Source organism: Corvus cornix, chromosome 7 (assembly GCF_000738735.6).
Source record: "Corvus cornix cornix isolate S_Up_H32 chromosome 7, ASM73873v5, whole genome shotgun sequence".
NCBI classification, from domain to species: domain Eukaryota; kingdom Metazoa; phylum Chordata; class Aves; order Passeriformes; family Corvidae; genus Corvus; species Corvus cornix.
The window spans coordinates 19,362,139-19,387,830 of NC_046337.1; the positions used below are offsets into that span (position 1 = coordinate 19,362,139).

The 25,692-nt window shown below is 39.8% G+C and overlaps 1 protein-coding gene across 2 annotated transcripts in view; it reads left to right on the forward strand.

The window, feature by feature from the left end:
* The window catches only part of CERS6 (ceramide synthase 6), a 111,579-nt gene that overhangs the window by 23,111 nt on the left and 62,776 nt on the right, over positions 1–25,692 (forward strand). For both annotated transcript variants that reach the window (XM_039554615.1, XM_039554616.1), the window contains exons 2-3: positions 13,207–13,312; positions 15,545–15,675. In XM_039554615.1, the coding sequence (XP_039410549.1) occupies positions 13,207–13,312; positions 15,545–15,675 (237 nt within the window). The remainder of the gene's footprint in view (positions 1–13,206; positions 13,313–15,544; positions 15,676–25,692) is intronic.

Here is a 25,692-nt window from a genome sequence, read left to right on the forward strand (position 1 = left end):
AGGTTTTTGGCTGCAGCAGCTCAGGGAGTTGTTTCCAAAGTGTCGTTTGGGTGATCCGCTAACAAATTCTATTATTAGTTAATAGGATTTGTTCTTGCACTGTTTTGTCCGATCACTAATTGTTTATCATGCATTAGGGGTACAATGAGATGCCTGTCAGCTGTGTTTTGAGCTTTTTGTGTGCAAGACTCATTGTTTGCCTGTGATGGCAGGTTTTGCTTCGGGACAGCCTTAGTGCAGAAGGCAGAAGACGTAGGGCTCTGCATTTCAAACACTGCAGTGTAGTAAATCCTGGTCTCTGGTGGGCACTAGTTTCCCTGGCTCCCCAAAATAGGGTCAGAGGATCAGTAAACTCATTTGAAGGGCTGGGTGTTCTGCACTTCGGCATACAGTCTGCAGCTGCCTTCCCGATTGCTTCTCTGCCTTTCTGCAAGAGTGTCCTGCTGAGCTGCCAATCAAACAAGGAAGCATTAAGAAAATTCAGCAATAGAATAGAAAGGTGAAAACATAAAGGAAGACTTGGAAGCTAGTGAGACCTAGTTGCTTTTTGTCTTTGTTGAATGTTTTGATCAGTCCATATGATATTTAATGATCATACAATGCAGGTGGAAACTACTTCTCAAAAGGAGTCCATCTGAGCTGGTTTTTGAGATTTCAGGTGTGAGCATTCGTATAGGTATTTTAATAAATCTTTTGCAAAAAGCAATTTCTAATAAATCTTTTGAATTATAAGTATGGTAATATGTTTTTTTAATCCTTTTTCTCAGAAGAGAATACTTTTTAAGAAATACAAAATCAGAGTTCCAAAGCAGAATCTGAATATGGTCCTGTGATGGCTTGGCTTGAGCATCTAGAGAGTTCACCTTCAGGTTTGCCAATGTCTCCGTTTAGGGATGCTGTGTTGATGGAATGAATCGGATCAAATCACTGATCCATCCGAAAGGTCCATGCTCATCTGGGGTGGTGTGCAGTGATAGTCTCCAGTTTCTTGAAGCCCTAATCTGCTTCTTCTGTGGCTTCAGTAAAAGTGGCAGAGAGGGACAAGTGTGGGAGAGGAAGCCCAATCACTTCAGGTGGCTGCCCTTGCTTAGGGTGCTGTGCCTGGGCAGGTAGGAATGGCTTGGACCAGCCTGCCTCATTCTGTCTGCGAATTTTAACAGTCCTTATTTTTTTAAGTAATACGAATTTAAGGATAAAACAGGGAAAATAATTTATTGTGTTGTTTGGCTGCATGCTTCTTTAGGAATAGGTTTCCTGAATATCTACATGTATCTCTTATCTTTTTGTATTGGTAGCTAATTAGAAATAAACTGAGGAACCAGATTTTTGTACCAATTAGGAACTGGATTTTGTTCTGAGTTTGTGTAAAGTGTCTGGAAAGAAATATGACTCTAATTCTTGTATTTGAGTAGTCAGATACTATGGTGAAGTTTGATTGTATATACATACAAATGTATAAAATGTACACATACACAAATATATAAAATATATGCCATTACATATGCTTTATATATGTATGCTTTTTTCAGTGTACTTATATATGTGTTCATATATGAAATACAGTGAATGAGTACCACTGTGATAATTCTTTGTGATTAATACCTGCCAGCCAGAATGAAAATTGGTTCCTCTTGAAGCTCCTGAAAAAGGTTTGATGATTTTGTGACCTAGCTCTTGGAATCAAAGCTTAACCTCCAAGCCAAACCAACCATCCCTATTTCAAGTACTTACAGAACTACAACCATCCTGCAGTGAGGTATCCATGACCTATTCCCTCTTCAAAGGGAACAGAATGAAGATTTAGTGTGAAAACTCTACTCAGAGCAGGGAGGTTCCTGAAACATGTCCTACCTCCTTAGGTAGGGAGAAATAGAATTTGCACCAGAGGTAGTGGTTTGCCCGTAAGATTGAGGCACATATTGAAATTCTCTCTGTCATATGCCGTGGCAGCCCATCAGCTGTGAGTTCAGTACAGAAGCTGAACTCACAAGAGGACAAAGACAAAGCTTACAAATATTTGAATACTTTATGGTGTGTCCTTTCAAGACATGAAGTTGTTGCCACTCCTGGGTAGTGTGATGACAGATGACAGCAGAGCATGCCTACAAGTCATGCAGGCAGGCTGGGTCATTGGCTCAGACACAAATGCACACTTGGAGCAGACAGACAGAGGTTTGGGCTTTACCTTTCTTGCAGCACCTGCCTTTGCTCAGGGCCTGGTTGCACAACCCATGGAGCAGGGCAGGAGGTAGAATCCTTGTGCCCCTCAAGCACTGAAATATTTTAAGGACTTAAATTATTTTTTTAAATGTCCCATTGAATATAAAGCATCATTTCTCGTCTCTGCTTTCAAAAAATGTTTTCTAACCCGATATAACTTAATGAGTTTCTGTTCTTGGTGAGCCATATAATTTCCCAACATTTCAGATGCCTTTTAGTATTTTCCAGGAAGGTGCTGCTGAACTCTTCAAGTTCTATTCTGTTACTTGATAAGGTCTTTAGTAATAATATCAGATAGACTGTTCGTTGTTAGTGATTGCTAGGGATTTTTAACAACATCTTTCATTATTTGGCCTTCTGGTAGTAAATAGATCAGAATAAGGCAAATACATTAGAATTTAAGAGGACGTTGATGAGACAAGTTACCATGTGCTGATCAGGCTGAGAACTACCATGGAGGAACCTGGAGGAGTAGCACTGACTTTCTAGTGGGCAGAGCTATGTTATTTATCAAAATGATTGCTGAGACTTTTGCTTCTTTAGACAGTTTCTATAAGTCACTTAGCAACCTTTGGGTCTGCCCAAGTGGCAGGTAACTGCAGTTTCTTTTGCACCTTGAAATTTGCTTTGGTAGATGAAGGAGAACTGCACTAAAAGTATGTGTACATGTCAAGAGGCCAGTGGATGGCATACCTTGACTGTAGACACAGGTATTGCTCACAATTTAAAAATTTTTTTGCTCACATGGTAAAGATGTGACCAAGGTAAAAGATAAAGTAATGCTGCAGGGCCTGGAGGATTAGAACAGTATCGTTGTATTCGGGTAACCTACTGTGATTTAAAAATGGTCAGATTTCGTTTCTTTCTGTGCTGTCTTCCTGCCCTTTTCCCTGTCCAGTGTTGAACCCCATTTGGACCATGTGTCTTTTCATATGTAGGTGTTTTATGGTTGGTTTTTTGCTTTGGTTGTCCCCCACTTGCTGAAATGAAGGGACATGTCAGCTCTGTATTCTAGAAGGTGGCAGAGACGGGTAGGAAATCTATAGTGTCAGGAGTGACAAAGGATGCTTTGGGATTGACTGTTCATTTTTACCCAGTGGAAGAAATAAAGAAGCAAAAATGAAACTGGCCAGTAATGAGTTCAAAATGAAGTGGGATGGTTCTATCCTTACAGAGTCTGAATTTACACCAGGGAGCTCTGCCACAGACTGGAAAATTTTCACAGGCTCAGTGAGCTACTAGTGCAGCTTGGGGAGGGACTGTCAGCTCTTTGGGGACTGCTATGTGCAAAGATGCCTTTTTTGGTCTAGAAAGTCCCTAAGCCACAACTTTCTAGAAGTTGGGAGAATATTTTTGTCTTCACTGACCTTTAGCAGTGGGCTACAATTTTGGAGACTGAATTTTACCATTGACCTTGACTTGTGTGTCCTGATTTTAGTGCAAAAAGGGTGACAGTGATACCTTCAGAATTGTATTGTCCAGACATTCTACAGCCTTGGTGATTCTGGAGGAGGGCAGCTGAGAGAAGGCATAATGTGTGAGAAGTGGGGGGACTGGAGTGTATCTCCCCTTCCGTTCCTTCTCCCTCTGCCTGACTGTGCTTGGAAAGTTACAGAGTGACTAAACTTTATTTTTAGGGATTACAAAGAAAGAAAGCATTAGACAGCTGGCTGCAAAAATATTTATTTGTGACCTTCGTCTACATTTGTGTAGTGCTTGTTGCTATTCTGGAGCATGTAGTTCCTCCTGACTTCAGTCTTAAGAGTTTAAGGAGAAACTGAAATGCTTATAACTTTATGCATATATACTTTTTAAAAAAATTGCTTCCATATTTGGAAAACAAGACTACTTCTGTTTGTCAAATGCTGGCCTTATTTGTGCCCCATTTTTGTAGTAACATGTTGACTGGAAAAGCAACTGGTAGAGTCTGGGCTGGGGTGGTCCCATATTGGTGGCTGAACACCTTCTGCAGTGAGTTAGTCCTGTTATGAACTAACCTGGAGAAAGGGTTAAATAGATTTTCCAACTCAGTGGGGCAAAAAGGTTTAGCAGGGTGTGTGAACACGGTCTGGTACTGAGTCTGTGATCAGTGGGGTCTGGCTTGCAGCTTGTGATGGGAGCTAGCAAGTATGCAAAGGTAGCTCAAGCCAAACACGCTACTGGTCATGGTTTTTGTTATTGATCAAAATCTCAGGAAAATGGGAGTATTTTTAACTTTGCACCATGAGGAGATGTGTATGTTCAGTCAAAAAGGCAGGATAATATAAATGTGAGAAATCCACTGCGAAGATTAAACAGTTTTACGGTGGTAGAAAGAAAGGTATGGGTCAGTCATATCGGTTGTGTTTCTTAAGAATAACTCTGTTAGGACAAAGCATTTCCTAACACTGCTGTTGAATGATAAGGATAATTTGTTTTATTTACTTAAAATTATGTGTGTTTACGCTGTACTAATCAATAAGTCTGAAAGCTGAAATACAGATACCAAATCTGGTTTTTTATACAGCTACCTTTCGTAGACTGTTGGATAAAGTAGAACTTGCTATTATGTGAAAATACTTCTGGGAGGAAGTTCTTGAGTCTTATTGCCCTGATGCAGATTACTGTGACCAGATTTTCTTCCCTGACGTTGATCTGTGTAAAACCAAATCTCACTTGCATGGCAAGAAAACACTTGATGCTGAATGCTGTTTTGCTAAGACAATATGTGAATTTATAGGGCACTCTGTTTTCCAGATGTAAAATTACGTAAACCTTTTCAAAGATAAAGCATTGCTCTTGGAAGCAGCAATGGAGTGGTTTTATACAGCTAATATGTGTAAATGTCAGAATTCCTATTGAATCAAGTGTTACAGGTGTAGGGCTTTTCTTTAGCCTGCCTTCTATATCCATCTTCGATATATTACAGGAAAGAATAATTTTTGTTAAAAGGCTGAAAAATGCGTGGGAGTGGTGCTGTAGCATTTCAGGGGCTGTGGCAGTACTTGAGTGCAGCTGGCAGGTCCATCTGGCCCATGGAGCAAACCTGACAGAGCCCATGTGCAGCAGTGAGTTGGCTTCTGCCACCTCTGCCTTCTAGGACCCTGCCCATGCTAGATCCTAGCACACACCTGCACTCAGTAAAGTATTGCATTGCACTTCTTTTTATAGATGAGCAGTTTCTCATTCCAGACCATCAGTTCCACTGGCCTTCAGTGGCACTGCAGGCTTCTGCCAGCCCTGTCTGCTCTGCGAGGTCCAAGTATTGGAATTGATGAATTTTCTACTGCCAGCCTGACATGTAATTTGAATTTTGTTAGGAAAGATGAGCAATACCCTTTGTTAGGAAAGATTTCAAATCTTCTTTTTCAAGTCAACCTCTTCTTCAAAGAAGTTTCCAGCTCTGTGTTTAAGAAGTAGCAGGATATGGGTGATTGTTGTTGGTTTTGGTGGGGTTTTTTTTGTTTGGTTGGTTTTGGAGGGTTGTTTGTTTGTTTGGGGTTTTTTTTGAGTTTTTTATTGGTTGGTTGCTTTTGTGGTTGGTTTTTTTAAGCCTTCTAATGAAACTTAGAATACTTTGTAGAAATGCTGAGGTCAAAGACATGTCTGCTTGTTAGAAGGGTCTGTTGGGTCAAAACTAACAAAAAGCTTTTAAAATCTCAGGAAAAAAAAACCAAACTCCAAAGCAGTGATTTTTCTGCTTTTTTTTTTTTTCCTGTCCAGTGAGCATGACTGCTGTCTAATAATTTGAGACAAAGAAAGACAAAACCTCACTAATTTTATAAGCTGAATTCTCTTGCAAGCTGCTTAGCTGTCGTTTTTTGGAAACACGTGTGGATTGTACCATATAGTGTTTAGTTTGTATAATTTAATGTGAGGTATGGGATGATGATGCTGGAGTGGGAATAACAGCTAATGCATCTCTATGGGAAGAGAAGGAAAAGCACTGAACGTCTCAGATGAAAGGCAGATGTGTACGCGTGCTTTTCTGAAGTCATTTCAGGAGGGTTGGGAATAGGTCCCCCTGGAAGGGTTGGCTCTGTGCTGTCCTTGCCACTGCCCTCTGAGGCGCTGCTTGGGATGCTTGGCAGGAGAAGGCTCTTGCTGACATACGGAGTTGTGTGCTTGGCTTTTTGCTTGGACAGACAGGTTCTTTCCTTTGAAAAGGTTTAACTGTGGGAGTTTTGACCCATTTCTCAGGACATCCAAAAAATTTCAGTGAAGTTAACTTTCCTGTGTACATACGTTTTGGATGAGATTACGTGCATTAAGACCCCTGCTTGTGCTTCAGACATTGTATCCCATTGGGTCTTCTGTAGCGTAAGTTGTTGGGAAACATAAAGCCAAAACCAGTGCTGGGATAGGTATACTGAATTGACAGCCCTGATTATCTACTATTTGTCCTAGGACTATTAAGATTTTTCTGGGGTTTGTGGGGGGTTTTGTTTGTTTTATTTTAATTATTGCTAATACGAGTAACTTCTGAGTTAAGTAGGTCAGCTATACCAAAATAACAAAACAAATTCAGTAATTGTTTTTGAGTTTTGTGGCAGTAAATTGGTTGAGCATCTGCTCAGAAACAAGCCTCTTCTGCTTTTACTCATCCTTAGAGCAAATTTAGACTGTTTCTGTTTAAAACCAGCAAGCAATGTCCAACAAGTTAGACAATTGTAATCATAAATCCCTGCAAAAATGTGTGTTTAGTGAGCATAAAGTAGATGAGCAGGGAAAATTTGCTCTGCATCACTCTTTCAAAAAAAGGAGCCAGAGTCTTCAAAACAGATTTGTGTACATTGTCAGCACAAATTTTTGCTGGTTTAACTGCCTTCCCTGATATTTGTACAGATATACTGATAGGAAACTATGAGGTTTTATGAACATCCTTGATTGGCAAGGAATAGTTTGCTTGTTAGGTTTTTTGTTTTTTGAGCTCACAGCTGTCTGGTGTTAGCAACATGAGCAGCCTTTTATGCAAGCACCACTTGAACTATGCCAGTGTCTGAGCGAGAGTTTTTAGCAGTTTCACAGAGATACTGTATGCATGCAATCAGAGCCTACCATTTAACTAGAGTTTGTTATCACAGAATGGTTGATGTTGGATGGGACCTCTAGAGATCACCTAGTTATACTTGGGATGACTCAGAGATGCGCTGCACATTTTAACATTCACCACAGTTTTCTCAAATTACTCCACATGTACTCAGCACACGAAAAGGAGACTCAACTCTCATTGTGCATTGACAAGCAATTAACTCAAATATTTTGTGGACATGAAGGGCTAAAACAGAACTGCATATTCTTGGGGTACATGAGGACTTCATAGCCAAGGTCCTGCCTGTTTGCTTCATGGTATTTTTTATCTGTTAGCAGAAGTCATGTAGGAGCGGTCTCCAGGGAGATTTTGTGCAGATCCTTTGTGCCATGCTGAGTTATCTTCTCAGAAAATGGATTGTTAGTTAGGGGATGGCTGGTATGTAATAACAGGCCATTAGTCATGTCTGTTGGTCCATAATGTGACCTACTTTTGATAAAAATGAGTGACAAAAGGGACTGATTTAAGCTGTGATTAACCAAGATTTTTTAGGAAAGTGTGAAATATGTACTGGCTTAGCTTTTCTTACTTGCACTAATGAAAATTTCTGAGTGGGCTTCTGTATTAAAGTCAGTCACAAAATAAAGTTGCTTAAGTGAGGGAAGAAACTTTCTGTGCTTAAAATACTGCAAGGATAAAAAAAAGGGTTTACTAAGTTGTGTGATATAATGTACCTAAATGGAAAAAAAAAAATCTAAACTTACTTTGCCAGTTATTGCTGAGTTTGAGACCTGGTAAGACTCTTGCAGGTCCTTCCCTCTGATGGTAACTTATTTTAGATATGCCCGTTTTAAGTGCAGAAGTGTAAAACACCCTTTTTCCTTTGTATCAATCACCCTTGTTTTGATTTAGGTTCTGTTGAATGGATAATCTTATCCTTTTGCAAAAATAATTGATTAACATATATCACTTAGCTAAGACTGTCAATTATTTGAAGACTGGTGTTTCTTAAATTGATGGTTTAGAAGAAGCCATTATTTTCGTTGTGTCTCCCCATATGTTATAAAGAGCGTGAATTACATGAATAATTCATATTCAGTGAAGTTAACTTTCCTGTGTACATACGTTTTGGATGAGATTACGTGCATTAAGACCCCTGCTTGTGCTACAGACATCATATCCCATTGGGTCTTCTGTAGCGTAAGTTGTTGGGAAACATAAAGCCAAAACCAGTGCTGGGATAGGTATACTGAATTGACAGCCCCGATTATCTACTATTTGTTCTAGGACTATTAAGATTAGCCCTGTTAGCTTAATTTTTGTTTGTTTGGTTGGGTTTTTTTGGCCCTCTTTGGAAAGCCTTGTTAATTCTTGCAGACTTTTTAGGCTGTTTAAAAAATCCCAAGCCCGTAATCCCTAATTACCTGCTGTGGGCTCTGTGGTGGTATAAATATCTTCAGAGCTGCTGAGAAACTGTCAGACATGAATTTGCTAAAGGGCAAAAATGGCAGATGTCCTGCTGGTGTGAAAACACTACATTCTCATGCTATCAGAGGGCCCTACAGGCACATTCCCAGCGCCCCAGATGACTAAGACTTACTATCTGTGTCTGGCCAGATGCAGGGCAAAGATTACATGTTACAAGTAGGGCTGTTTGATCTGTAGTAAGAAAAAAAAAGATGATTTTACTTTTCTTCTCATCCTTCATGTGATACTTAAAAAATCCTACTTATTTAACGCAGACTTTGCAAGTGCAAATGATCATCCTCCAGGGATTGTGAGGGGTAACATTTCAAATTAATTCTGAAAGGATGGGGGTTTGTTTTCCCCAGTGTTGGTGGTCAGGTGGGATTGCTTCCCTCATGAAGTACTGCACCTGCCTGGGGAAACCCCAAATGGTACTTGATTAAATTGATATACTTGTGGTGAAAATGATGTTTCTTTTTATACCCTGGAAGAGGTGGGGGATCATTTTGCAAAGGGTTTTCTGACCCCCTTCTAGAGACAAACTGATCTCTGAGTTTGGGCTGGAGTAGGAGGCCTCACTGTTGTAAATAAGTGAATTGAGAAGGACAGGATTGAAAATGCCGAGCAGTGCCTGCTTTGAGGGGGTACGGGGCACTCAGATATGGCCTTCGGGCACACGCTGGGCTGTGTGGGCCTGCAAAGGCTCAGTGCTTTCCACACCAGTGCTCTGCAGTAACGCACCTTATCTGAACCGCCTGACTGTGGGCTTTTTGGTTTGGTTTGGTTTTTAAATGTGGCTTTCAGCTGTGAATGAGGAACCTGCCTTTTAAAAGGTTCTTGAATTCTGATTTTAATTCCCTTGTTTGTGTTAGTCTTTCATTTCCAGATCCAGAATAGATGGGACTGCATTCAGCAAAAATGTGTTTGTCCTTTAATTTCTGTGTAATCAAATAGCAGCTTTCAATTCAGCAGTACTGAAATCCATTGAAAAAGAGATTTTAGTGTGGTGTTTGTTCAGATTTCCATGTTTTAACGAGAAAAGCTGGCAATATACTCAATTCTGCTGTCCTTACTCTTCCACAATAGTTACTCCCTCTTAATTGCAGTACCTTATGCAATAAAGAGTCCCATGGGTTTCACTAAGACTGTTTAGGGAATTGAATACCACAGTGTTAGCAGAAATGGAAAAAATGAGTAGTGCTTTCAAGAAATGCAGCATTTGGCAAAACACTCATAGTTTGTACATGTATCAAACATTAATTCTGGTTTTTTACTTATGAATCAATTTAAATTATTACAGAAAATTGCATGTTAATTATGTTTTTTATGACACCTAGTGTGACATTTGTGATCCTACTAAATGAATTCTACTTTAAAATTTTATTGTAGCCTTGAAAAATAATTCTTATACTGTAAAGTATAGCTTGAATTGATTACGTTTTTAAATGAAAAATAAAAAACACCTCGTATTTTACAAGTTTCATCAGAAGTAATCATGTGGACGAGGCTTGGCTCATACATACTTGAATCAGTGGTCAAACCTGCTCAGTATTGCAGGTATATAAAATGTTTCGCTTAAAACTACTTTGTTTCTCTTGAGTATCCTAGTAGGACCTTTGTGGGTTTTTTTTAGCTTTCCCTGTCCCTTCATCGCAGACATAGCTGGCCAAGATAATCCTGTGTCTTGCAGCTGTGTACCCTGTACATGTCCTGGCTGTTCTTTGCTGTCCTTGTGGACCAGCTCTGCTTTAAGTCACATGCCCATTCCTCCCATGCATGTGAAAAACATAAGCAGCAAAGGCAGAAAAGCTCAGGTTTGTGTTTAGAAAATGTGTTTTGTTTTAGGTAATGACTATAACATCAATATTACAATTTTTTTAAAAAAGGAACACTGGGGCTGTGCTTTGTTCTGGATTTATCTAGGCTGTTCATTAACATGGCACGTAATTTTAAGAATGTAATTTAAGCAAACCCAGATGGTTTGCTTAGATTTAAATGAGGATCGGCTCAGCATGAAACTTGTTGGAATTGCTTCTTGTTGATTTTTTTTTTTCTAACTGGGACTTTTTATCTGTTTTTTTTTCTTTTAAATTAGCATGTTTAGGGAACTGCCTTTCTATTGGAGTTATATTATGGCTATCACAATCCTTCACGCAGGAGAAGGAGAAGGAGAAAAGCAAAACAGAAGTCGAAAGATGTATTTTATTAAAATAATAAGCAAACAAAACAACAGCAAAAACCCCAAGCAAACAAACAAACCCCCCACCAATACAAACACCCCCCCCCCCCAACTAAACAAAAAAAACCCATACCCTCCAAATAAACACAAAACTCCCGAATCATGTGTTACTTCAGAGGAGACTGACTTAACAAGTGCACAGAAAATCCATCTGAAACAATTTTTATTTTGATTTTTGTGTTTATTTTATGACTGTTTCTTGATCTTGCTGTTGATGGTGGAGGCTGAGCCTGGGTTCCTCTGTGAATGCATGAAACTGCTGCTGCTGCAGTTGTCTTCTCTTTCTTTTGTTTTCACTCTGCCTACAGCATTCCTCTGCTCCTCTACTTTTAAATGTTTCCTTTTATTGCTTTGTAAAATTAGCTTTTACACTGATTGACATCGCCTTTATTGTCTCCTTAAGGATTGACTCTTGTCTGGCTTTATTGCTTGCTCTTCAGGAAATTGTTTTTATTGTCTTTAAATTGTCTTTAATAATGAAGACTTGAACTTCTGGGTGTTTTTCAGCTCTTTGATACAAAAGAAGGACATAGATGCTAATATTCTGAGCCCCGCTGTTACATGATGAAGTGTTTTAGAACTCTCTTAGAGTTGTAAACTAAACTTCTGAAATCAAACTCTGTTGGCTTCTTCATCTATATTTTTGGTTATCAGCTAACAGCGATGGCCCGGACTGGTTTGGTTATGTCTGTGTTGAACTAAAGAATACAATTCTCACTTCCTCTGTCAGCTTATACTTTAACTAATGTACAACTTTCCAGTGTGGCTCAATTATACTGTATTTAAATCTAACATGCACAAAGCTTACATGCTTCTCTTTCATGAGCAGAAGGCTGAACTGCCTTCTTGAGCTTAGCAGTGAAATTGATTTCGTCAAATGTCTTAACTCTAAACCAGGGGATTTACACCTGATGCAGTGCCTTTAATTGAGGTGATGCTATAGAGATAGTGTGATGGTTGCAATCTGCAATCAATTTAGATTGCCACCAAAATTTTGCAGAATGTAAGGGGGTTTGTCTTCTGTAACACGCTAGGAACAAATAGTAAGATCATTGATACATTGCATGTCTTTTTGGATATTTGTCTTCTCACTCTCAAACTGTCATCAACATTATTTCGGGCTGTAGAATTGCCTTTCATAAGGGAATAGAGTCAGTGTATCAAGAAGTTTTCTCTAGGACAACAAGGTGGTCTGGCATCACCCATCTTTCTTTACCAAATGCTATTGCTGTAACCACTGTAACATTGCCTAGGAATTAATTCCCTTTAATTAGCTGTGCTGTCTTAAAAATGGCAGAAACAGCAGTTGTAGCTCATAACAGTGCTTATAATGGGGCTCGTGTGCAGGTTGGAATTCAGTGATTTTTAATAACTTGTGGTCATTCAGCTGGATAAATGTGGAACTACTTAAGTACCAAGTGTTGTTTTGGTCCTTGTTGACAAATGAAGTTTTAGGAAACAGAAGCCTTTTAAGTCAAATCAAGTTTTATAGTTCAAAGATGGCAGAAGTTCATAGTGTTCATATATGAATGTGATACCTATACATAGTTTGTAGCTTTCATGGGAATTCCAGATTTGGGCTCATAGTTACAAATAATTTAATTTTTCATGAGTAGAGTAGTGGTCTTAGAGTAACGTAATGTAAACTATGCAATACAACCCTAAAATGTATCAGAGAATTTATGGATTAGTGTTAGGATTTGGGATGGCCTCCTATTTTCGCAGAAGAGTTTGGAGGGCAGAGCATTGCTTGTGTCTCTGTACCATGTAAATTTTATGCTTTTAGAAAATTGTATTGACTGGGCAGCTTAAGTGCTTGCTGCCTTTCAGGATTCTGAAATTCCATTGTGCCAAAGGAGTCCTGAGGCAGTAGCTACTTTGGAAACTGATTTACAAAAACAGCTGTGTTTGGAGGATATTATTAGATGCTTCTCATCTCTACAAGCTGCCCTGCTCTTTTCATTAGTTGGTGCTTCTCTAGGAGGCATTCCTCTCATGCTTTTGTTCTAATCTCTTTCTTCACAATATGAAAGGAAATCCGCTGTTTCATGTGTTCTGCGGAGTTCCTTTCATCCTTCAAAATGATGTTACTTACTTCGCGATGTAATTGCCTACATGAGCTTGCTTTTGAGCTGTTAAACTAAGTATTGTTTTTGTTGGCAGGTTATAGTGTTTGCTCATTTCCCACGTCGCTGATTGATAACAGTAATGAAGTAAATAACTGAAGGATTTCACCTGTTTTCTTCTTTCATTTTTCTGTTTCTCACAGGTTCATTGCTAAACCATGTGCCTTAGGCCTTAAAGTCCAAGCCAATGGACCACAGAAAGCTCAACCTAATGCTATCCTGGAAAAGGTTTTCACAGCTATTACAAAGGTAGAGTGTCTAACTAAAATATTTACCTTATGAAGTGGGATGTGGCACTGTAAACTATGTCTGAACAAAGCAAAGCTAACAGATAAATGCAGTGCTGCATTTTTACACCTAAAATCAGAAATGCAAATGTTGGGGATGTCATTAGTATGCCAACTTGACCAGTTGTGTATCCCTTTGTAACGTCTCCTGTAAGCTTTCAATCAAAAAAATTGTCACAGAAACACTTTGTAGATGCCATATGGCCACCAACTTTTTTTTGCTTCTTATCTGTTAGAAGTTCTTGCAAAATTGTCGGGGCTTTTTGAAAAAAAAGAAAGAGCTCATTGTTAGCCAGTAATATTGATACTGAGTTTTCCATCAAACTTCAAATCTACTCCTTCTAGGGGAACTGCCTGTCTTGCTGGTGTCCCAGCTACAGGAGAACGAGATAGAAAGGTGGAAGAAACTGATTGAAAAATGTTTTATTTAGAGTTTGCATATCTTTTTGTACAAGTTTTTCCCCCACAACTTACCTATCTGTCTCTACATCTCTCACCATATGACATCTCAACTAAACCTGTATGTTGTTCTGTCCATGCTTTTCAAGCATGCCAAATTTTCCTGCAGGAGCTTTCCAATCCCACCTTAGCTCCAGGCTGCAGCTGGGCACCAGTGTAAACTTCAGAGTATTAAAGTCATAAAGGGCAAAATTGGGTTCAGTGTCACAGAGAGTGAAATATGCTGTGGATCTGTCTTGCCTGTGTGTCCTACACTACCCAGAGATCACCATGGTACTTGGTGTGACTTTTGTCCTGTTTTCAGGGAGGGAATTGCATATGCCTTGTTCCTGAAAGCTGCAGGATATGCTCTTGCACAGACTCAGCTGAAGGAAGAATGGTTAGGTTTTGTTTGTTGTGGGGTTGTTTGTTTGTTTTTAATATTTCCTTGTAGAATCTGGTAGTCTGACACAGGGCCTGAAATAGCTGTGTGTGAAGAGCTCCAAAGGAAAGCATCTGCTTTCCTGCAAGAATCTGGTAGCTGCTCTCAGAGAAACTGTCCAATTTAGCTAACTGCCTTTTTTGAATCCTGTACAGCAGTTCTCTCTAGTCAAAACTCCCAAGAACTGCATCAAACAGTTCATTTTTCTAAGGTGACAGAAATTGCTTTTCTTAACCTTCCATTGAAAAACTAGTAGATAACTTGGTTAACTAAAAACCTTCATTGAAATGAATGGCAAATGCTTCACCCTTCTCGTCTTATCCTTTAATTTCCCTCTCTTTCCTATGTTTTCTTGGAGGCTGATAGACAAAACTTCAGCCTAACAAAAGTTTTCCTGGTTTATGTCTTGCAACATTTAAAAATTTAAAACTCTTTGTTGTAAGAGCTCTTGTATCTCATTCAATGTATGTAACTGGCTTGCAGAAATAAAGCTAAAGTTCCAGAAAACAGATTGTCCAAAAACTTTTTCTGTTTCTTAAAAAAACTATGTGATCAGGAGGAATATATAAGTAGTACACCTGCTTTACTGTACATGTAGAATTGCTGTATGATTGGAGATTCATCCTATATTGCTCTTCAAATTAAGGACAAACTCAATTTCTTTTGCCTTACCTCTGCTCTGGATTGCAGCCACATTAATGGTATGGGACTTCCACATTTTCTGCTGTGGAGAATATTTGTGTGTACTTAGTTTTACAGAAAACAGTTCTCTCTCCCTGTTGTCAAGGTTATTTTCCTTTTGAAGTTGTCACTTTGTTTATTGACCTCATTTTTTAACATTATCATGCACAAACATGGGATGTATCATCTTTCTGTGTCAGTCAAACCATCTTCCCTAGTGCAACAGTGGATAGGACAAAGATCCTGATTTAGGAGGATGGAACAGGTAAAGTGTGTGGCAGGCAGTGAAGTGTTTGTAAGCACCACTGCTCCAGAAATGCATGGCATTTGATGCCTACTAAACTTCACTTCCAAATTTCAAGGAAGTTTCAGTCGCATTGTCCCTTTAAAGTTTCTTATTAGTAATGAACCTGCATGTCATATTACAGCATCTGTCCTAGATTACTAATTGTCATTGTAAATGTATTCAGACAGGAGTGTGCCAATTGAGATTTCTGTGAATATATTTCTGTGTATCCAAGTGTCTGACAGGCAGGCTTGATGAGAAGGCAAGAGTCCATTACAGTTGTTCTGAATTTAAAGTGTTAATGCAGTTGGGCAAGAAAATAATTATTGTGCTTCTCTGTTTTGTAGCATCCAGATGAGAAGAGGCTGGAAGGCCTCTCCAAGCAACTGGACTGGGATGTACGCAGCATTCAACGTTGGTTTCGACAAAGACGCAACCAGGAAAAACCCAGCACCCTTAGGAAGTTCTGTGAGAGCATGTAAGGATGCATGTTCTCTTCTTGAGTCTTGTTGAGCCTGTGTTCTCATAGGTTTTCCTCTTTGTTTTTCACAGGTATTTTTGTAGGCAGGTAGAATATTATACAAACTGGTAGAATATAACTTCCTTAAAAAACAATCTTCATTCTCTTGAAGGAGTCAGATAGTACTTTTTGTGTATTTTCAGTAGAAATCATGTAGTTGTGATTCTATACTATCAGGGCACCAGCCTGATCCTTTAGGACAAGTTACCTGGTGTTAGTGTGCTGTCCTTACAGCACTGCCTTTTGCTAATACACCCTGATGGAGATCTGAGATGGAGGAGTAAAGATGAAAGGCAGTTGGGTTGTTAAATAAAAAGAAGACAAAAGATAAATTGTCTAAAGATGATTGCCCTTTAATCAGAAGAACTTAAGTGTCAGAATGCTTAAGTCCTTTCTGTGGTATTTACAGCTAAAATCCTCCTTACTGAATATTTAATAAATCAAGGCATGGTGAGATTATGGATAGACCTAGTCATCCTGTTGCCAGCAGCCAGTGGCCTTAGAGTTACTCATTTTTTGAGATCAGTGAAGAACAACCTTTGTTTCTGCAAGGGTTGTTGCTGTTAACTTGTCTTCTTAACTTGTAAGAAAGGCTATGGAATCTTGGGAAGAGTTACAGCTGTATTAGCCTTAGAGCTAGCGTATTTGGGTGGTATATTTTGCTGCCTCTGTAACTCAGCTCAAAGACCTTGCTCCCTTGCACTGGTGCCAGCACATTTGGGCATACCAAGAGGTAGAAAAATTTAAGCATACCATGAAATACTGGCATGGATAGGCTCATAATAGGTACTGAATTTGCTCTTTTGTGGTGTACATTATTAAAATAGGATGCTATGAATGCAGACTGGAAGGTAAAGTCAAGCTGTAGTGAACTGCTGACAGACCAAAAAGAGGCAAGATGGCACAAATAATAGGTGGATACATCAGGTTCTATTTGCTCATGGTTTGCAGGAGGTGCAATGGGAGTTGCCTCTCCATTTCTACATGTATGTAGCGCTGTGGGAATGTGGTGTTTTCCAACCAATTGTGTGTGCCTTGCCCTGGGAGCATTTCCAGTGATGGAGTGTGTGCCACCAGCTGTCCTGACACATCTTGGACAAAGTGGCTGGTATGTAGTTAGCCTACCACTGGGAACCCAGGGTTACCCTTTTATCACTTCAGTATGGATGTTAACGTGTTGTTTAGTTAAACCTGTCCGTCAGGGCACTAAGCAAGGTACTTCAGTTTATTTTGAACTGAAAAAATCCCTTGGTATGAGGTCCATAGCCTTTTCATAGCTATTGAGTTAATAGGGTGGCTTTTCAGATGTAGTGACTGTGTGTGGCGGGTGCTTTGAAGCTCTGAGCCACCTAAAGTATGTGTTCCCACAACAGTCATGGGAAGGGGACCACTCAAGTCTGCAGTAACTCGGGTGCCAGTGGAGAATTTCGACAGAACAAAATGTGCCCTTATGTAATAAGCAAGAACAGAGCAAGCAAAATGACAGTGATCTCTGCCTACACCTACTGCTGAGCTGCTGTTGTCCCTCCAGAGAAGGCTTCAGTTTTGCTGGCAACAGCACTGATTGACTGTGCTTGGGAATAAAAGTGACAGAACCCACAGCAAATGTGGATCTGCTTAAAAAGAGCTCCAACGCTTTTTACATGGAGACGATTCAATTTACTGCTAGACAAAGTGTTCCTTGGGCCCAGAGTGGCTTTTCCATGATGGAAGGGAAAAGGAGCTGTGCCAGAAGGGCTGCAGGCCATTTTTGACTGCCTTATCTTTCTTGCAAATGAATAGCGTAGGCACTATCTAAGGTAGAGTAGCTTTAATATGACAAAGGCTGAGAGTGAAATGAGTGAAATTTAGCAATAAACACACTTGCCTGAGATGAGTGACACCCAAGATCCAGCCCCAAACACACCATGCCAGTAACTTCATTACTAGATTCTTACTGTCCCAGATTTCTCACTTTCTCTACCCCTTCCCTTCTTTTTCTTTTCAAGCAATTACAATTCTGGCCATAAACAGAGTGCAGAGAAACTCTAAAACCTACACTGTTTCTTGTGGGGGGAGTAGGTGTTTGGGTTTGTTTGGTTTGGTTTTTGTGGGGGGGTTTTTGTTGGTTTTTTTGTGGTTTTGTTTGCTTGTTTTTGTTTTTTTTTGTGGGGTTTTTTTTGTTTGGGTTTTTTTTTTAGTTTGTGGGGGGTTTTTGGTTTGGTTTGGTTTGGTTTTTTTCCAGATGAAATAATTCCTTTGCTACCAGATGGTTATATGAAGAAAAAGCAGTAATAAAATCTTTAGACAAAAGATACTGTTTGTGTCACAGCATTATAGTGAAAATAAATTACTTTTTCAGGAACCCTAACCAGTATTCTTGCCATAGAGTGTATCAGTTGGAAAGAGAAGGTATAATTTGATTCTTGGAACCATAGAGACCCTAGTGGTGAGACTTCAGTGGTATTACATACCTGCTTAAGCTTTCAGATGTTATGGTGATAAGTATTTATATGAAATATGAAATAGATAATTTCACTCAGTGGTGATTGATGTATATAATCACCAGGTGGTGATTAATGATCCAGTCAGAAGGACAGTGATAAATGCAGCACTGAGTATTATTTTACTAGCAAGTCAATCCTTGTATCCCAAGGATTTGGTGATTCTGGCATGAAACCTGGAGTTAGTCACAGTTTGTAGTCACTAGGAAAGGTATACACCTAGTATAACCTCAGGCTTCAAACCTCAGCCACTTAGCCTACTATATTAGCTGTGGGGGATAGTCTGTCCGTAGCTTTCTTTTCTATTGTGTGAATTTAGACCATTTTCGCTCCTTTCCTCAACTTGACAGATCCAAGATGCATAAAGGAGGAAACAAAGTGGTCAACTGAGTGTGCACAGTGGACTTTTCTACTTCGATGTATTTCTGTTGGGTTTTTATTATTCTTTTCTCTCTGTCCCTATGGCGCAGCCTAACATCAAGAAAATTACTTCGCTTATTGCCAGACAGAATACAGGAGTCAAGAATGTCTTTGTTGACATGTTTGTTTTGATGTATCAGAAAGCCAATGCAGTAGTAATTCCCAAACCACTTCCAGTTTCTTTCCAGTTTCCATGCATTGTGTTTCTGCTCAGTGTGTAGGCATGTCTGGTTTTCTCAAAGACTTAGTAGTATAGAAAGAGACAGCATTCTGTACTCCCCCCTTGTTGGCTGGAGCAAAGGGAAAGACTGTGATGCCATAAGTTGCTAGCCTGAGATTTTGGAATGTCATCCAGGCTGATGACTTGTCTCTCCTACAGCTATGTACATTTAAGCAAGCTGTTTATTAGAGACACTTAACATGGTTTCTAAGGAGTGGCTGGAAGAGACATATGGCCAAGAGAGATGTTTTGAGTTTATACAACATTCTGAATGCGAAAACATGGAAATGTGCAGACTTAAGAGCCAAAGATCTATTTTTTCCCCCCTCTTTATTCTCTAGAAGAAGCTTGGATACTAAAGTGTCTGAAAGAAGGGTGTGTTTTAGTTTTGATGTAAGGGAGAGAAGACCCTCTGTCTCATATCCTAGCTAGACATTCTTTTTCCTAAGGAATTGAAATTTTGTTTGTGCATGTTGCTTTGGAGGAAGATTTTATCCATCTATGACTGTATATGTGTGTGTGTGCACATGTACATGTATAGATACAGAGAAATACAGATTGGGGGTCTTTTGCTTGTTATGCACATTTGTGTGAAAATTTTGTGGGCTGTTTGCAACTTCTTGGGCATACTGCTTTCCTCAACTAGCAGAGTAATTCTCTCCTACAAAATTTTACTGCAAAAATAACTGCAAGGGAAAGAGATGAAGACAGCTGTTTGGTTGTTGAAATTCTGAACTGTGCTGATACAAATCTTAACAAAATGCATGAAAGAATTCATCAGTCTGTGCTTTGTGTTGAGCAGTAAAGCACTAGAAAATAAATAGGCTTTTAGCTCTAAATTTCTAATAGCATCAGGCTCTCCTAAATCAGCTTCTAACACACTTCTGATCTGAGCAAAAATATGTGGTAGATGGTATTTTGGGTCCATTTATTTATGATTTGTCAACTGCTCCAGTGCTACATAGAATGAAGGACTAACCAGTGTTTCATGACCAGAAAAGCGAACAGGGGGATGGGTCTGTGAAGTCATGCTACATGCTCTGCAGCAAGTGTGGTAGTTACTCTTCAATGGCCACAGAATTACACTATCTCCCTTGTTTTCCTTTGCTGTTTTCCATGGAACAGGAATGGCTGCTCCTCCTCACCCTCTAACCAGTTATGAGGCATATTCTGTTCCTTGGTTATCTGGTCTGTTCAGATCTAAAGCACTGATAACTCAATCAGATGCTAGGTGAAAGAGAAACTGCACACCCGACTAATGTGCTGATAAACAGCTAGTGGTTCTCCTTGCTATTGTAATTCTGAATCCCTTCCCTTCCCTTCCCTTCCCTTCCCTTTTTTCCTTTTTTTTTTTAAATGGGCGGATACTTAGTTCTGTTGCTCCTTCTCATTGTAACCTGCTGCAGTGGGCTGTGTCCTCCTGTGGGCTGCGTGCTATGCCCAGGAGTTCCTGGGGCAGGTGCTTCTGTTGACAAATGATCATAGGACAGGAGTTTCACCTGAAAGAGATAGTATCAAGGAAAACCAAAAATTTCTGGAAGTGACTGTGAAATAGCAGCAAACTTGGAAATGTGGCATAGTATTGAAAACCTCTATGTAATTACTGGTTTCTTTCTTCTGACACACTTTGTACTGAAACAGTTAATAGGACTGAAACACTTCTGTACAGATGAAAAAACGGAGTAATTTGCATTTTTTTCTTGCTGATACTTAACTTCTTTACTACTTTCAGTATTTCAGTTAACTTTCTGTGACCTCGAATGAAATAACTCATTGGTGCTTCAGAGAAACTTTTACAATACTGCAACAGTTAATTTTTATTTCTGGTGTTGGTTTCTGAAGGACATGGTATTTTGTGATATAATTGAGGACTAGGAAGTGGATATTTGTGTACACCTCTCTGTGTCTGCAATGAAACCAAAAAACTACAAACCCACAAATTCTTGTGATGTTTCAGAGCTGTATTTTGTACGAATGCAGAGTAGACCCTGGGCGTATGCTAGCCAGTATTCCAGCCCTGAACAATGTGGATACAACCCTACCCAAACTAGTTGGGTTCTTGCAACCTTGACTCTATGAATGTCTGGGTAAGGATTCATCTATCAGGTGATACAGATTTAATGATAATGTTAGTGTAAGACAAGGGGAACAAAATAGGCTGGCTCTTACGCTACTCAGGGAATGCTGTCTTTGGAGGGAGAAGGGCTCTTCCTTGGTCAATCCTATAAAGCTGGGTTGTCTTGACACTATTTCCCATTTTGCTGCTAGGCTGGTGTGAGCAGGACAAACTGTCCCATTGCCATTTTTAATTAAAATAATTATTCAATTTAATTGAAGCTTTGGTACTTTGCAGATGCAAAACTGGTGACTGTAGATACTACAAGGGTTGTGCAGGAAATTAGAAAGACAATGGAAGAGGAGAGAGGGTCACCTTAGTACAAGCATATGGAAATGATGGAATGGATAAAGGAAGATGGAAAACAGCAATGCCTGTTTTGTTGTGCAAGAACCGGGAGTTTTAATTAAAAAGAAAAAAGGAGCACATTCAAAATTGAGTAGTGAAAGCAGGTTTTCACACTCAGAGTAATTAAACAGGATTTCATGTTTGTTTCATGGAATTCATTCCTTTCCTGAGGCAGTATGTCAGCAGTAATTTGTAATTAAAGAGATTGTTTCAGTTACTTGGGCAATCAGGTATCTGATATTGTGTTGATAAGTGAATTGTGTCCATAGTTTGCTTAGAAGACTGTTGTGAAGACTAATGTAAAGCCTTTGACATATCACGTGCTGAAACTGGAGCACAGAGGTAAGGAAGACAAGAGCCTTGCAAACAAATGGTATTTTGTGACATGAAGGGCAAGTAGGGAATAGGGGCTCAGGTGTTGGTAGAGTCAGATTTGTGAGGCAGCTTATAGAGGGAGGACATAGATGTTCAATGAAGTGTGAAGGGCGTTAGGAGTCTGTGAAATTGTTCCAGAGCAGGGAAGATGTGACTTTGCTGAGTGCAAGAAGTGTTTATTACAGCGTCAGGTGGTAGGGAGGTTGAGAAAGCAGACTCTAATTGCTCGCAAGCGGTAACTGAAGTGCAGAGTAACAAAGATGATCTGGCAGATATTATTATACTAAGCATGTAAAATACTGCAGTTTTACCATAGTACTGTAAGAGTTCCATCTACACTCTAGAGTTAATACATTCAAGGACCTGTTACTCTCTTGAGAGTATTATGTCTAGTAACATCACTGAAAAGGAAGGGAGATGTGCTTGAATGCAAGGTCTCTATAGAAGGTAAAAATGAATGAGGCATTTGTACTGAGACTCATGTCAGGGAAACTACAGCTATGCAAAAAGGCCTGGAGTCATATTTGAGTATGTAGAAACCAAGACAGAAATCGTGATCTGTTTTACATCAGGGTGAAATGTCACTCCACAAAGGTAGCACTCAATAGCTCTGTATTTTACTAATTCTTTTGTCTGCTACTCTCTAATCCATATATGAAGTCATTGCAGAAACGTACAGTTGAAGCTTTTTATTTTGTGTAAATACATGGTTTTGTATGATGTCATTCAGCGCTGGTTCACTGATGGCTTCCCTGCTCCAAGAGGAAGAGGGTAGTACTGGTTGCCTTGAGTTACATAATACATTGTAATTTGTGGCTTGAGTCCGTGGACACACAAATAAGTCAATGGCTGGCAAGTTGTCCTAATTTTAAAGTTGTGAGAACACAGTACAGCCACTTACAGCAATTTTAATTCTTCTGTAACACTTGTTCTCTGCTAAATCAAGAGTAAACATCTTCCATGTACCTCCTCTCCAACACACAGCTTGCCCAGCACTCACACTTCCAAAGGCAGACTCTCAGCAATCAAGCCTAGCTGCTGCAGTGTGGTTTGCTGTGGGTTTATGCCTTCAGCTTTGCCTCTTGGAACATCTATATTAGGCATGCTTGCACAGGCTGGCTCAAGCTGTAGTTCAGCAGCACAGGCTACCATTGCAGAGCTAATAAGCAGTAAAGGCCACCTCCCTGAGCTCTGCATCCTTGCTCTCTGATTTGCCCTGCCAGACAGCTGGCTGTACAGCTGTTTTGTAGGGCAACCCACTATACTCTCTGGGGTTAAAGGTTACTGTGCTTGCAAACATAGGGTGCTCATCAGTCAGATTTTCTTGTTGTGGGTCATAAGCTTGCTGGAGTTCTGTTTCTTGTGGTTGTGGAGAGTGTGTATGCAGTCAAGTAACAGAAGGGAAACCAGGGAAGCATGGGCAGTACTTGTATCCATGGTGAAAGCTTAGATGTTGATGTGATGGAGGAGAGAAGCAGGGGAAGTAGCTACAGCCATCTTGCCCCTCCTGATGTGACAGGGTGGGAGGACAATATGTGGTGGAGCAGGGTGTGGTGTGCCATGGGTCCTCTGAGTGCACCTCTTCCTTCTGCCAGCTCTAATACAAGGGCTTAGATTAACACAGGCTGAGTGAATGAATACTTTTCTACCGAGCAGCTACACCTGTGGCTCTGTTTATACCCTTTATCTCATTCTTCCTGTCATTGTTTTTTTAATGTTGAATAGTAAAACACTGGGTCTGGGCCTGCTCTTGTTGCCCTGCTATCATTGCCCTGCTATCATGCTGCATTAGAAAGCTGAATCATCTGGAGAAGGCGAAGATGGTGGTAGCCTTCTTGCAGCTCCACAGTATGCTGCTCAAGAGGCTCCAGCTAGCTCAGGACTGGTAGCAAACAGACCTCAGCATTGGGCAAGGTTGGCAGTTTCCCTCGTGATCCCTTTCCTACCGTATCTGCCGTACCCATGTATGAATCTGTGATCACTGCTTTGTCTTTTTAAGTTGGGCCTCAGGACTTCTCACTGCCCAAACATGGTATTAAGGGGAAATTGCAACATTGGTTAAGTGTCAGGAGTTGCCAGCCCTCTTTCCATGCTGTTCTGCAGGAGCAGACAGGCAAAGCTGTCCATGCCATGTCCTCATAATATGCTCATCATATTTTTAGACTTTAGTGCTTTAAGCACTTACTATTTTGCATCTTAGGAAATTCCCTCTTCCCTCAAATTGGATTACTTAAAGCTCTGAATTCCCTGCCCTTACTGCCTTCTGTGACACAGTTTTTAACACAATTAATAAATTTAAATTAACTCATGTGCTCATCCTGCAAAGACACCATCACTTAACATTATCACTGTGCATTAAGCAAGGTTATAATTAACTAATTTTCCATTCTCTTGTGGGTTGTATGTGCTCACCATTATGTTATATTATGGAAATTAAGTAATTCCTCCCTAATGTGAACGTAAATCCAAAATTACAGTCACAATATAACAATTTAAGACAACTAAAGGAAAAACGCAAAGGCTGCAGTAGCTTCATTCTTGTGTTCCATGCACCTTAAATTGTCTAGTTCTTGATTGTGGAAGAGACGAGCTGCCGCCTTCAGTCAGCTTCAGCTTTAAATGAGGTTGACAAACACTGGAGACAAATGTCTTGAAAGGGAAGGAATATGGAGACAGAGCTGTGGTTTTTCGAAAGAGCCACAAGAGATGTATGGCCAAGAAAGCAAGAGTTTGGACTGGGCGCAGAATAATTTAGGTTGGAAAAGACCTCCAAGACTATTGAGTCCAACCTTGGACCAGGCATCACCTTGTCAACTAGAACATGGCACTAAGTGCCAGGTCCACTTGTTTCTTGAACACTTCCAGGGATGCTGACTCCACCGCTCCCCTGGGCAGTCCATTCCAATGCTTAACAACCCTTTCCATGAAGAAATTGTTCCCAGTGGACAACCTGAACCTCTTCTGGCACATCTTGAGGCCATTTCCTCTTGAAATGTAATGGACTTGAAGACTGCTTTTTAAGCTTAGTAGATGGCATTCACAGGGCTTAAAAACTGACTCTTGATAGTTTGGGGAGGATATTTTGTGAATGTAGCACAGGAATTTCTTCAGCTTTATCACTCTTGTTCTCGCTGAGGCATTGGGCTGTGTTTTTACCATTTGTTAGTGTGTTTCAGGTACTGATGTCTTGTTCTCTTGTTTAAAAATATTTCATTGCTGCCAAAATTTAACAGCCTTATTAATTTCTCTGTAATTAAACTTTCCAATAATAAAATCATTCTTGCCCAAGCAGAATAGCAAATAGTGTAAAATAGTTCTTATCTATTAAAAGTGAAGGTTGCGTTTATTTCTCAGATCTATAATGGTGCTTGGCAGTTCCTTATTTCATCCATGATGTTGGATTTAAAAGCTGGGCAGAAGAGGGATAAGACAGCAAAACATTTCTCTTCCTCGCTTTCACACCACTTTCTGCCCTATTCATTGGTTTTATCCTGCATGTTTGGTATTTGCTTCCTGTATATGTCTTGGTGCTTACTTGTGCAATTTTTTACCTTGTACTTTTTACCTCCCTACAGCTTTGTCTTTTTCTGTTTCCCAGATGTTAATTTTGTTGCTAATCCAAACTAAACTTCTGTTTGACCTGTTATGTATTTTTAGTATGAAAGGGACATGAGCAATGTTTGCTTAGGCTGTAGTAACTTTATGAAACACATTATATTTATTCTTGAAGTGTTACATTCGAATTCAGAACAAATTCTTCATTCACATGGATGAATTTTGGAGTCTTCTTTAAGTGCAGATATCAACCAACTTCTATTCTTATTTTCATTTAAAAAAGAGAAACATGAACAAAATGCTACTTTAGATGGATACCATTCTTACTCCCATTTCTCCTGTCTTCAGAGTTGTTCTGTATGTGTAGCACTAGAAAATGGTGTTTGCAAAATTCACACTGAATCCATACAGATTTGGTCCAACAAGACTGCCTTTTGCAGTAGGTTGTTCTCTTCCAC